Source organism: Mobula birostris, chromosome 30 (assembly GCF_030028105.1).
Source record: "Mobula birostris isolate sMobBir1 chromosome 30, sMobBir1.hap1, whole genome shotgun sequence".
NCBI lineage: Eukaryota > Metazoa > Chordata > Chondrichthyes > Myliobatiformes > Myliobatidae > Mobula > Mobula birostris.
In genome coordinates this window covers 32641940-32655415 of record NC_092399.1, presented here as the reverse complement: position 1 = coordinate 32655415, position 13476 = coordinate 32641940, and the positions used below count along the sequence as shown (strand labels likewise).

The 13476-nt window shown below is 39.4% G+C and overlaps 1 protein-coding gene across 2 annotated transcripts in view; it reads right to left on the bottom strand.

Moving 5' to 3' along the window:
- LOC140190429 (protein tyrosine phosphatase type IVA 2-like) overlaps positions 1-13476 on the bottom strand; it is a 106286-nt gene that overhangs the window by 20818 nt on the left and 71992 nt on the right. For both annotated transcript variants that reach the window (XM_072246998.1, XM_072246996.1), the window contains exons 2-3: positions 12458-12996; positions 9447-9539 (exon numbers count right to left, since the gene is read on the bottom strand). In XM_072246998.1, coding sequence (XP_072103099.1) covers positions 9447-9539; positions 12458-12553 — 189 coding nt within the window. In that variant the 5' untranslated portion in view covers positions 12554-12996. The remainder of the gene's footprint in view (positions 1-9446; positions 9540-12457; positions 12997-13476) is intronic.

The following is a 13476-nucleotide window of genomic DNA, read 5'->3' as shown; positions in this document are numbered from 1 at the left end:
GTACTTTCTCTGCAACTGTAATGCTATATTCTGTAGTTGCCTTTCCATTATACTATCTTGACATGCTTTGTATCTTGGTACATGTAAATAATTACTGATTTAACATCGCAGCAAATATACTTACACTTAAGAAATACCTTTATTCCTCAAAGACTAAGGATTTATATTTAAAAAGACATTTAGCAATAAAAAAGAACTGTATCTGGATAATTTCGTCCTGGTCCACTTCTTAGTTACAAAACATCACTAATGTAGCATTGAGCAGGCAGTAACAACCTTAGTTCCTAATCCCCTTACCGAGAACAGAATCTGGAGATTCAACATGAGACATTAAATTATCATTGGGTAAATAACTTTTATACAGAACTTCTAATTTGTCTTGGAATTTTAAATGGGTCACTGAATAAAAGTCATACTGTGGTCTTCCTTTCTCTAAAGTATCACTGCTGCAGTTAATGACCTAAACTTTATCTGGAAGTCTCACCAGCTGCAAAATTCAGTTTATATTTTATTTACAGATTGGAGGAGATTTATATTACATTGACTTTTGCTTTGTAAATACTATGAGTTTCTAAATAGATTGGAAGCTTTTCACTTGTAAAGCTATTAATGGGTCTTAAATTCTTGACAGGCTGAAGTGACAACCAGAGTTTTAGACTCTTGACAATACCTCATCATGGTACACAGATGTGTCTCAGTCCTGCTCACCTGACCTCAGACATCTAGTGATCAAGTATCATCCACTTTATCAGCCAAGGGAGTTTTCAGCTATCATCCTGGTAGTGGTGTACATTTCATCTCAGGCCAATGTCGGATAGGCTTTGGAGGAGCTGAGCATCATAATCAACAGTCATGAAACAGCACACCCTGATGCCTTCCCCATCATTGCAGGGGATTTTAACCAGACCAGCTTGAAGCCTCTAAACAACTACAACCAACATATCACCTGGAGAACCAGAGGAGCCAACACACTTGACCACTGTTATACCACTATCAAGAATGCTTACCATACCATCCCACGCGCACATCTTGGAAAGTCCGATCACCTGGTTGTACTTCTATTCCCGGTGTATAAGCAAATACTAAAGACCACAGCACCACTGGTGAGGGCCAAGAATGCATGGTCAAGAGAGTGCTTTAGTTGGTGACTGGACAATATTCAGGAACTCGCCTTCAAGTCTGAATGAATATGCCACAGTTGTCACCGATCTCATCAAGGTATGTGTGGATGAGTGTGTGCCTTGGAGAACATACTGGACATACCCAGACCGAAAGCCATGGATGAACCAGGAGACTTATAGTCTGCTGAAGACTAGATCGGTGGCATTCAAGACTGGTGAACCAGAACTATACATGTCCAGGTATGACCTATGGGAAGGCTAAGTTAAGAGACAGAATCAGATGCACGTCAGCTCCGAAAGGATTCGCAGGCCATTACTTCCTTCAAAGCGAAACCCAACATCATGGATGGCCGTAATGCTTCACTCACTCAATGCCTTTTATGCACACTTTGAAAGGGAGAATAAAGCTACACCTGTGTGAATCTCTGCAGTATCTGGTGACCCTGTGATCTCTGGTTTGGAGGCCAATAACAGAAAATCTTTAAGAGGTTCGACCCTTGCAAGCCTTCAAGCCAAATGGTGTACCAGGTAGGGCATTAAAAAACTGTGCCAACCTACTAGGAGTGTTTGAGGATATCTTCAATCTTTCACTGCTGCAGTCAGAGATTGTCACCTGCTTCAAAAGGGCATTAATTATATCAGTGCAGAAGAACAGCAGGGTGAGCTTCCTCAACAACTGTCACACAGTTTTACTCACCCCTACTGTGATGAAGTACCTTGAGAGGTTGATCATGGCTGGAATCAATTCGTGCTTAAGGAGCTAGACCCATTGCAATATGCCTCTTGCCACAATCGGCCGAAAGCAGGTGCAATGTCACTGAATCACCTGGACAACAGCAATACCTATCTCAGGCTGCTGTTTATCGATTACAGGTCAACATTCAACACAATCTTGCCCTCAGTTCTAATCAACAAGCTCCAAAATCAGGGCCTATGTACCTCCTTCTGCAAATGGATTCTTGACTTCCTCACCAGGAGACCACAGTCGGTGCAGATTGGAAATAACATCTCGCTGACAATTAACACTGGCACTCTTCAAAGTTGCATGCTTAGCCTACTGCTTCAGTCTCTGTACCCATGACTGTGTGGCTAGGCATAGATCAAATGCTATCGATGAATCTGCTGATGACAACTATTGCTGACAGAATTTCAGGTGTTGTTGAGGTGGCATACAGGAGAGAGATAGATCGACTCATTGATGTCACAACAATAACCTTGAACTCGGCATCAGTAAAACCAAGGAACTGATTGTGGATTTCAGAAAGGGAAAGTTGGTGGGGGGGGGGGGGGGAGGAAACACCAGTCCTCATTGATGGATCAGTGGAAAGTGTGAACTTCAAGTTCCTGGTGTCAACATCTTTGAAGATCTATCCTGGGTCCAACATATTGATGCAGTTACAAAGAAGGCATAACAACAGCTATATTTCATTAGTAGTTTGAAGAGACTTGGTATGTCATCAAAGACTAGCAAATTTCTACAGCTGCACCATGGAGAGCATTCTAACTGATTGCATCACCATCTGGCATGGAGGGGAGCCACTCTACTAGATCAGAAAAAGCTGCAAAAATTGAAAACACGGCCAGCTGTGTCATGGGCATTGGCATCCTCTGTATCACAGATATCTTCAAAAGGCGATGTTTCAAGAAGGCAGCATCCCCCATTAAGGGCTCCCATTACCCAGGACGTGCCCTCTTTTCATTGCTACCATCAAGGTAGTGCCACAGGCGCCTGAATACACACACATTTCAGGAACAACAACCCTTTACCCTCTGCTATCAGACTTCTCATTTGACAATAAACCCATGAACACAACCTCACAATAACTTTTTTGCTCCTTTTTGCACTTAATTTTTATATATTTCTTATTTCAAGTTTAGTTTTTTTAAATTATGTACTGCAATCTACTGCTGCTGCAAAACAAATTTCATCACATATGCCAGTGATATTAAACCCGATTCTGATATTGTAGCATTAAATGTGTCAACTATCTTTTCTATGAGTGCTCTAATATTAAATGGAAGCGAAAAATTTCAGATCTCCTGTTAAGAAATTTAACAGGACTCGGTTTTAATAGATAATTGTCAATATTCTGCAATTTAATGTTGTTCTTGTGCAAAACCATTGAAAAACAATCTTCCACTGAATGCCAGAGGATGACTTGTTCAGGTAGTATAGCATTACTGGTATAACTGTGAATGAATCAGGAAGGATGCATGTGATAGTCTATTCAGTGTAACCCTCAGCAACTGCTCTGTTGTACAAAAATGTTCATTGTAGCAAAGTTGTACTTCGATCTTCCTGGCTAACAACAGACATTCTTAACCGAACACAAGAGGCAAACTAATTTAGTATCCAATCTCCCCCATATGCAAATCACATAACCCAAATTAACTAATCATTCAATCGTTTTTACTGATTAACAATCGCCTCAATGGAATACGAATACAAAATTGTTAGGGAAATGAAAACAACTAGTAAGGCCCTTATCACAGCACAGTTATTAGCTAAGTTACTTAACTGACATTCCTCTTTCCAGAATTAATATACACAGGTTATCAAGAGAACAAACACCTTCCACCTATGTGGTTTCCAAAGAACCCAAACTGATTAACCAGGGGAAACTGGTCTAATTTCAGAAACACAGAATTTAAAGAAAAACATTATTAATTGTCTAAAACAACATTTGCTATTTTTAGAACTCAAAACCAACCCAATTAAAAGCGAAATGAAAACAAAACTTACGCCCTTTTTAACCCCCACCCCAAATGAACCATGGTACAAACTAATTTACCAACTTATTTACCATCACATCCCAAAGCATGTCATTGCTCAGTTCCCTTATTACTGCATTTAAACTATGATCCTGAAGTATGACTGTGTGGCTAAGCACAGCTCCACTGCCATATTGAAATTTGCTAAGGACACCACTGTCACACAGGCCGAATCAAAGATTGTGACAAATCAGCGGATAGGAGAGAGACTGTTAACTTCATGGGAAGGCCCATGAACCAGTCCTCATCGGGGGAAATCAGAGGTGGAGAGAGTAAGCAACTTTAAATTCCTCAGTGTTATCATTTAACACGACCTGGCCTGGACCCAGCAAGCAAGTGCAATTACGAAGAAAGCAAAGCAATGCCTCTACTTCCTTAGAAGTTTGCGAAGACTCAACATTACATTTAATACTTTGGCAAACTGCTACAGATGTGTGGTGGAGAGTATATTGACTAGATACATCATGATCTGGTATGGGAACACCAATGCCATTGAATGGAAAATCCTAAAAAAGTAGCGGAATCAGCCTAGTCCATCGCATGTAAATCCCTCCACGCCACTGAGCACATCTACACAGAGTGGTGTCACTGGAAAGCAAAATCATCAGGGAACCCCACCAACCAGGTCATGCTCCCTTCTCACTACTGCCATTAGGAAGGTGGTACAGGAGCCTAAGGACTCACACCACCAGATTCAGGAACAGTTATTACCCCTCAACCATCAGGCTCTTGAACCAGAAGGGATAACTTCACTTTCCTCATCACTGACTATTACTCAGCCTATGGACTCACTTTCAAGGACTCTTCAGCTCACAATATTTATCATTCTGTTTTTCTTTCTTCTTGTATTTTCAGTTTGTTGTCTTTTACACACTGGTTGTCTGCCTTGTTGGTGTGGTCTTTCATTGATTCTATTATGGTTATTGGATTTATTGAGTATGCCCACAAGAAAATGAATCTGAGGGCTGTATATGGTGACATACAAGTACTTTGATTTGAAATTTACTTTGAACTTTCAACTCTGGGCTGATAGTGTTTACATTGAGACAAGTATTACTTTGGTAAGATGTCACCATATAGGTACATTAGATTTAATCAGATCTTGTGATGTTCACAAATCTACATAACCATTGATGTTTTTCCTCTTTAGGGTGGCTCAAGACAACCTAGGTTCTTCAAGAGATTTTGGGTTTCTAGTCTTTGTGTGACATTCATCAAATGAGGATTCAGGGCTGCTGCTCCTCCTCTGCTCTCCAACCAAAATATTTACTGAGAGCAAAACCTACCCTAGGACAAATGAAAGGAGCGTAAGTAGTCCTGTAGGATAATACTAATACCTTCTGGCAGAAAAGTAGAGTCACAGAACACTAAAGCGCAGAAATGGGTCCTTCAGCCCATCTAGTCCAGGCCAAACCATTAATATGCCTAGTCCCATCAACCTGCACCCAGACTATAGACCTCCACACCCCTCTCAATCTAACTATCCAAATTTCTCATATTGAAGTTCACCCTGCATCCACCACTTGCACAAGCAGCTTACCCCACACTTTCAAACCCTCTGAGTGAAGTTCCCCTCATGTTCTCTTTAAATATTTCACTCTTAACCCATGGCCTCTAGTTGTAGTCTCACCCAACCTGTGTTAAAAGCCTGCTTGCATTTACCCTATCGATGCCCCTCAATTTTATATACTTCTATCAAATCTCCTCTCAATCTTCTACATTCTTCCAATCAACTTCCTAGCTCTCAGCTTCATCCCCCCTCCTATCCAAGTTTCACCTATTGCCTGGCCTTTCTTTCCCCCCTCCCCACACCCAGTTTTCAAATCTACTCTGCAGCATCTTTTCTCCAGTCCTGTCGAAGGGTTTCAGCCCGAAACTTGACTTTTTTTTTCCTATAGATGCTGCCTGGCCTGCTGAGTTCCTCCAGCATTTTGTGTGTGCTAATTCTAATTCCTGTACTCAATACAATGACTTGTGAAGGCCAATGTGCCAAAAGCTCTTACTTATGACCCTATTTACCTGTAACACCAGTTTCAAAGAATTACAGATCTGTATTCCCAGATCCCTCTGTTCTACCACACTCCTCAGTGTTCTACCACTCACCATGCAAGACCTAACTGATCTTCCCAAAAACTGCAACACCTCACACTTGTCTGCATTAAATTCCATCTGCCATTTTTCAGCTGGTCCAGATCTCACTGCAAGCACTTTTAGTATTCCTCGCTGTCTGCAAAACCCCCAATCTTGATGTCACCCGCTAATTTACTGATTCAGTTTACCACATTATCACATCACTGGTGTAGATAAGGACCCAGCACCAGTCTCTGTAGCACACCACTAGTCGCAGGCCTCCAGAAAGAAGCAATCATCCTACAACCACTCTCTGGCTTCTTCCGTGAAGCCATAAATAAGCTTATTAACTCACTGCAACATTCTATCACTCAGGAGCCATTTAGACAAAGCAGTTAATCGACCCCCAGCCACGCAGTTTTAAGATGTTCAAGGAAACTCAATGACTCTGAGGAAACTCATCGCAGGGAGAACATGCAAAACCCATGCAGACAGCCCCCAAAGTCAGGATTGAACCCAGCTCTCCAGCATTGAGGGACAGTGGCTCTGCCTGCTGTATCATGTGCTGCCAGAGACCAGAGTTGTTCAAGTACTTGAACAAAGTTCAGAGTCTGTAATAAAAAATCCCTGACTAGGAGTGAAACAACAACCACAAACATGTGTGCCTTCAGCACATTACAGCATAGCGTCCTTCACAAAATATTTGAGCAAAACCAATTTAACCGACCCACCAAATTCATTTCAATTCAAGCAAACATTGCAATAAGGATTAAAACCTGACAAAATTCATGTAACACAGGGGGAAGTTCAAGGGTTGTTTAGTAATAAGCACTGAAGAGTTGATTTTCAGCAAATTCATTAAAGCTCCATAGCTTTTATTATCCAACTGATATAGAACACTATTGTAAAAGCAACATCTATGAGGTGATCAGAATGTTTTAGAGTGTACACACACACACTTAAACTCTAGATCCAGTTAGTGCTGCCTCCATTTAGTAAAATAAAATGCAACATAATTGTAAATTTAAATACACACATAAAAACAGTACTTTACAAAAATTACATCCTAGTAGACTGTTCAGCACAAACAGTCCATTCTGGCTCAATGGAAGATCAATCCATTTGTTGCACTTCCCTGCCCTCTCCTTGCAACTCTGCAAATTCTTTCAAGTTCATTCACGTCATTCAGCTTCCTTGATTATATTTATTTAACCTGCCTTCACTGGTATCTCTAAAGGTGTATCCGAGACCATAACCATTCGCTGTGCAAAACGTTATTCATGATGTTACTGTGCTCTTTTATCAATCACCTGGTCCTAAAACAATGGGAGCAGTTTCCACCTACTGTGTCAAAAACCCTCCACAATTTTATATACATCTAATAGATTGCCTCCAAATGTCAGCTTCTTCATTATAACCATATAATTAAGCCCCCTTCAGGAATCATTTAGTAAGTCTCCTTTGTACCCTCGCTTAGGTCCACAGATCTTCCCTAAATGTGGTGTCCTAAACCTGACACACTGGATAAATTTAACAATTCTTATTTAAGTGGGATAAATGACTAGAAGAGAGGTAATGAGGCACACTGTTTAACAGAATGACTGTGGAATTACTGAAAGCGAAGAATAAAGTTCATGCAATTTAACATGACATCAGTTCCCCTTTTCTGAAGGGAAAGGTCACCGACTCAAAAAAGATAGTACTTTTTGCATGATATGCGAGAATACTTCCAACATTTCCAGCAAGCATTTAAATGTTTCTAACAGCTAAAATAATTTGTTTTCATGTTATTTTCTACTTGAAGCAAAATATTCATTCAACTCAAATTAGGGGGAAATGTGGACCAGTTATATACAGAATAGTTGGTACTCAGATATTAAATTGCAGTTGCATTGTTGACTTTTATACATATGCAATCAAAAGTGGAAACCTGGTACTTGCTGACAAATTTGGAATGTTGAATCTATGTGTTCCATCCCAGGAGTTATTCAGTATTAAGTATTACACCTAGGGATCACAAGAGCGACAAAGTCATAGTCATACTTTCTTGATCCCGGGGGAAATTGGTTTTCGTTACAGTTGCACCATAAATAATAAATAGTAATAAAACCATAAATAGTTAAATAGTAACATGTAAATTATGCCAGGAAATAAGTCCAGGACCAGCTTATTGGCTCAGGGTGTCTGACCTTCCAAGGGAGGAGTTGTAAAGTTTGATGGCCACAGGCAGGAATGACTTCCTATGACGCTCTGTGTTACATGTCGGTGAAATGAGTCTCTGGCTGAATGTACTCCTGTGCCCAACAAGCACATTATGTAGTGGATGGGAGACATTGTCCAAGATGGCATGCAACTTGGACAGCATCCTGTTTTCAGACACCACCGTCAGAGAGTCCAGTTCCATCCCCACAACATCACTGGCCTTACGGATGAGTTTGTTGATTCTGTTGGTGTCTGTTACCCTCAGCCTGCTATCCAGTAAGCACACCTTAAATTATTACACCTAACTATGCCGGAGCTAATGTTGTTATATTGTTTAAGAAAAGCTCTAAGAATAAGCCAGGGAATTATAGGCTGGTAAGCCTGACATCAGTAGTAAGAAAGTTATTGGAAGGTATTCTAACAGACCAGATATACAAGTATTTGGATACAGGGACTGATTAGGGATAGTCAACGTGACTTTGTGCATGGTAAGTCCTGACTAACAAATTTTAAGAGAGTTTTTTTGAGGAAGTTACCTGGAAGGTTGATGAAGGCATGGCAGTGGATGTTACCTTTAACATCTGTCGGACGATGCTGAGGATGTTCTACGAGTCTGTGGGGGCCAGTGCTATCATGTTTGCTGTTGTGTGCTGGGGCAGCAGGCTGAGGGTAGCAGACACCAACAGAATCAACAAACTCATTCGTAAGGCCAGTGATGTTGTGGGGATGGAACTGGACTCTCTCACGGTGGTGTCTGAAAACAGGATGCTGTCCAAGTTGCATGCCATCTTGGACAATGTCTCCCATCCACTACATAATGTACTGGTTGGGCACAGGAGTACATTCAGCCAGAGACTCATCCCACCGAGATGCAGCACTGTGCGTCATAGGAAGTCATTCCTGCCTGTGGCCATCAAACTTTACAACTCCTCCCTTGGAGGGTCAGACACCCTGAGCCAATAGGCTGGTCCTGGACTTATTTCCTGGCATAATTTACATATTATTATTTAATTTTTTATGGTTTTATATTGCTATATTTATACTCTATTCTTGGTTGCTGCAACTGTAACGAAACCCAGTTTCCCTCGGGATCAATAAAGTATGACTATGACTATGTCTACATGGACTTCAGCAAGGCCTTTAACAAGATCCCGCATGGAAGCTTGGTTAAGAAGGTTCAGTCCCTTGGCATTCAAAATGAGATAGTAACTTGCAATTCCAGAGCATCTAACACAAATTCTGCACATCAACAAACTTCAAACATTTTCAATAATTACTCACCAAAACCCTGATGCCTTCTTTTTCAACAGGAGCTTTGTCATAGGTTGCTTCACAAACTCGAACCAGCGTGGTAACACCATACTTCTTGAGCTCCTGTAATGATTCACATGAAAGAGATTTGCAACAAGTGTCTCTGACCAAATACTACGTTAAATGAGATTCAAAGAATAAATCTTGTGGTTCATGTTACCACCAAACCAATGACTTTAGAACTTTGGATTTTTTGATAAATGAATGTAATTGCAAGTTTAACTGAAAACTTAAGTTTAGTTTTGTTTTCCCCAAAATATTAAAAAAAGGAAAACCTAAAACTGAAAATCAAGTTAAACTGAAATTTACGGATGTGTCATGTAGGCAAACAGAGAAAAAGAATGCATATCTAAGGATTACAGAACAATGGAAGTCTGTGGCTCCTCCTTGGCATTTTACTTTTTGAAATTAGGCCTGGATAAGAGGGATATCACGCAGTTAGAAGAGTAATCCAGTCAGAGCCCTGACCTTAACCCGATCGAATATCTCTGGTAAGACCCTGAAATGAGGAAATCTTGTTCCATCACGTTGTGCAAAATAGAGACATCAAAAAAGACTGTAATAGATGCAAGAGATGGTTCAACTAAGTACCAAAACTGGGAGGCGGGGGATGGGGGCAGGCGGGAAAGAGATTATTACTTCTGAACAACTGGCATTTCAGTTTTTGAATTTTTAAATTTTTCATGCTTTACAATTTTCTGTTTTTTGGACTCTTCTGTGGAAAAAAAAGGAGCATATGATTCATAAATAAAAATTCTCAGTTGAATTGATCAAAATCCCTGGTTGTAATACTCATTTATTTGAATAAAGGGCCGGGGCTGAATACTTTTACAAGGCACTGTATATTCTGCTGTATCCTCTGACAATCTTTCTCGCTATCCATAACTTAACCAATTTTCACCTCTGTTGATGCATCTGTACAATCTGTTTTATCCTATATACTGTATCTTTCAAACTAGAGATTTATACAACTTAAACCATCAGGCAAAGGATTCCTTCCACAGACTGTACTCTTGGAGGCATTATTTCTTTGCTGGTTCAGTATTTGAATGGAACGCCAGACTAACTACAAATTGAGCTTAATAGTTACTTAAGATCTCATTTACCAACATGAAAAATCTAGAATCAATTTCATTACATTGTGCAAAATATATGCAGATGAGTGATTATAGAGAACAAAAAGCACGCAAATTCCTAAAAGCTATTCCATGAGATCTGCTTAGCTCAGAAAACAGATTTGTTGAGCAAAAGAAAGCACAAAATACATATAATTGAAACTTTTCAAAAATTTTACACATTGACAATTTAGAAATTGTGATGAATTTAGAAAAGTAAGCCACATCATTATACATTTCTTATTCAAGATTAACATCTTTAATTGAGGATCTGAAACCCAAAACAATTTATAAATTGATTGTCATTACTTCAATGTTTACCTTAAACTTGCTTGACTTCAAAGCACTATACAATATAAATGCATACTTATGTGATATGAAATAGTTGTATGTAGCTTTTACCAAGTTTCAAAACAAAGTAGATTAATTTAATTAAGCTCTATATCAAATATATCTGAACTGCTAGATTTAGATTTATGCAAAAAATTTAATAAACGGTAATGATTACAAAATATTCCTTTAGTAAATTGAACCCTGCAACATGGGGCAGCAAAGAATGGGCAAGGGGGGCAGGCAAAAAAGATAGGTGACTTAGCTGGAAGTTTCCAGCTATTTGTTTGGGATAGAAAAGGAACATCAACTAAATTAAAGTTTTAAAACATAAACATTTTACGTTAATGCAAAAAAATGCTAATACATTTCTAAAAAATGATTTTCTAGCTTCTGCTCATGCTTACTTTCTAACCAGTAATTTGTGACCCTTTAGTATGATCACCCACATGAGAAACAAGAAATAAAAATTTCAAGTACAGTGCAGAAGTGTCAAACAAGTTGTTGGTGACTAACAAGCTGTGGCTACTATTTCAGTAGCGACAATCAAGTATTTTTGTTTAAACACTTCAGATTCAGGTTTATCACCACCGGCATGTGACGTGAAATTTGTTAACTTCGCAGCAGCAATTCAATACAATATATAAAATAGAAGAAAAAAATAATAATAATTAATAAATCTTATTCAGTATACTTTATACAGTATACGTATACTGAATAGAATAAAATCTCGCAGGAAACAGAAATACTATATATTAAAAAAGTGAGGTAGCTTATTGTTTAGAAAATCATATTACAGATTAGGTTTGTGTCCGGAAGCTTTGCAAAATTAAATGCAGAAGTCAGGAAACGCTTCATCATACAAGAATAACCTGTGTAACAATATTGAATAAATAGTTGATGTTTTGGGTCGAGACCCTACATCAGGACTGGTAAGAAAGGGGAAAAATGCCAGAATAAGGAGGGAAGGGAAGTAGTATAAGCTAGGTGATTAGTAAAGCCAGCAGGGTGAAAGAGGGATATGAAGTAAGAAGCTAGAAGGTGATACGTGGAAAAAGTAAAGGGTTAGAGAGGAAGAAATCTGATGGGAAAGGAGAGTGGACCATGGGAGAAAGGGAAGCAGTAGGGACTCCAGGGGAGGTAAGGAGAAGAGAAAGTTTAAGATGCAGGCTATGCGGGGAAGGGGGGAAATTATCAAAAGTTGGAGAAATTGATGTTCATGGCATCAGGTTCAAGGCAGATGGAATATGAGGTGTTGCTCCTCCAACCTGAGAGTAGCCTCATCATGGCTGTAGAAGAGGCCATGGACCAACATGTTAGAATGGGAACGGAAATTGGAGTGGTTGGCTTCCTCCACCTAAGCTGGGTTTGAAACCTACAGGATGAAAAGTTATCACTAACTACCAATTCCTTCTAAACTCTCTTTTAAAAATAACTATCAACCAAAAAACTAAGCAGGGACAAGAGTACATCAAAAAAACACTGGTTGCTCTGATAAGTTATCAATTGGCTTATAAGACAAATTTGTTTTTTTACCTCTGTGAACTTGTTGAGAGTAGCATCAGTTGGGTTGTGTGTGATGAGAAATCTCATACTCTCGGAGCGTATTTCTACTGGGGCTGGGCGGTTCATTGTGGCTGCAATACTTAATTCAAGTTTCAAAAATGGGGAGACGAAGCAGAACTGTGTTTGATTTCACCGTTGGTACTTGTGCTTTTAAACCTCCACTGACAGCTGGATATAGAACGCAGGATATAAAGTTGGTGTCCTTGTGCAATGGTGCTACTTAAAGCATCCAAGTGCACAAAACACCAGTAGATTTACCCCATCCAGACAAGGTCACTGAAAGAACAATTGCCCTCTTCTTCTCACAAATTATCCAATTTTTAAATCCAGTATCCAGAGGAATCCCAGTTTGTTGATGCCAATTTTCCGTTTAAAGTCGTTTCCCAATGGAATGGTAGGAAAGAGACCCAAGTTCACTTGTCAGCGAGGAGGCCGTGCTGTGCCTGGCAATAATCACTGCTGCCTTTCAGAAACTCCATAAATGAGCAACCGGAAATACCGCTGAATTGCTGTTGAAGAGAAAGAATCACTCATGAGAACATCTTGTTTAAAATACATGCAAAAATATACTAAGTTTTGAATATTGATATTACACTAAAACGTAATATACTTCATATTACCTAGAAAGAAACATACCGAAGCATTCAACCCTTTGCTAGTTGTGTAAAAAATTTTAATCCCAACCCAATATCATTTCAGTATTTACTCTTTCAACTTCTTCCAAAAATGTCATTTAGTGGACATCAACACATTTTAAACAGTTTACCCAATTCCTGACAAAGTTACTTTTCTCAGGGCTTTCCAGTGAAATTCTGCCTTGACAAATGCATTTCAACAGCTTGGATTACTGAGTTTGGCACTGTTACTCGATAAAACATAACTGAAAAGTTATTTGGAAAATATATACCTCTCCTTAATGTGTCCAGATTCTAACTCCTCCCTTGAGCTTCCCTTGGAATCACTATGACTCTTGGGGCTCTACAAGGTTT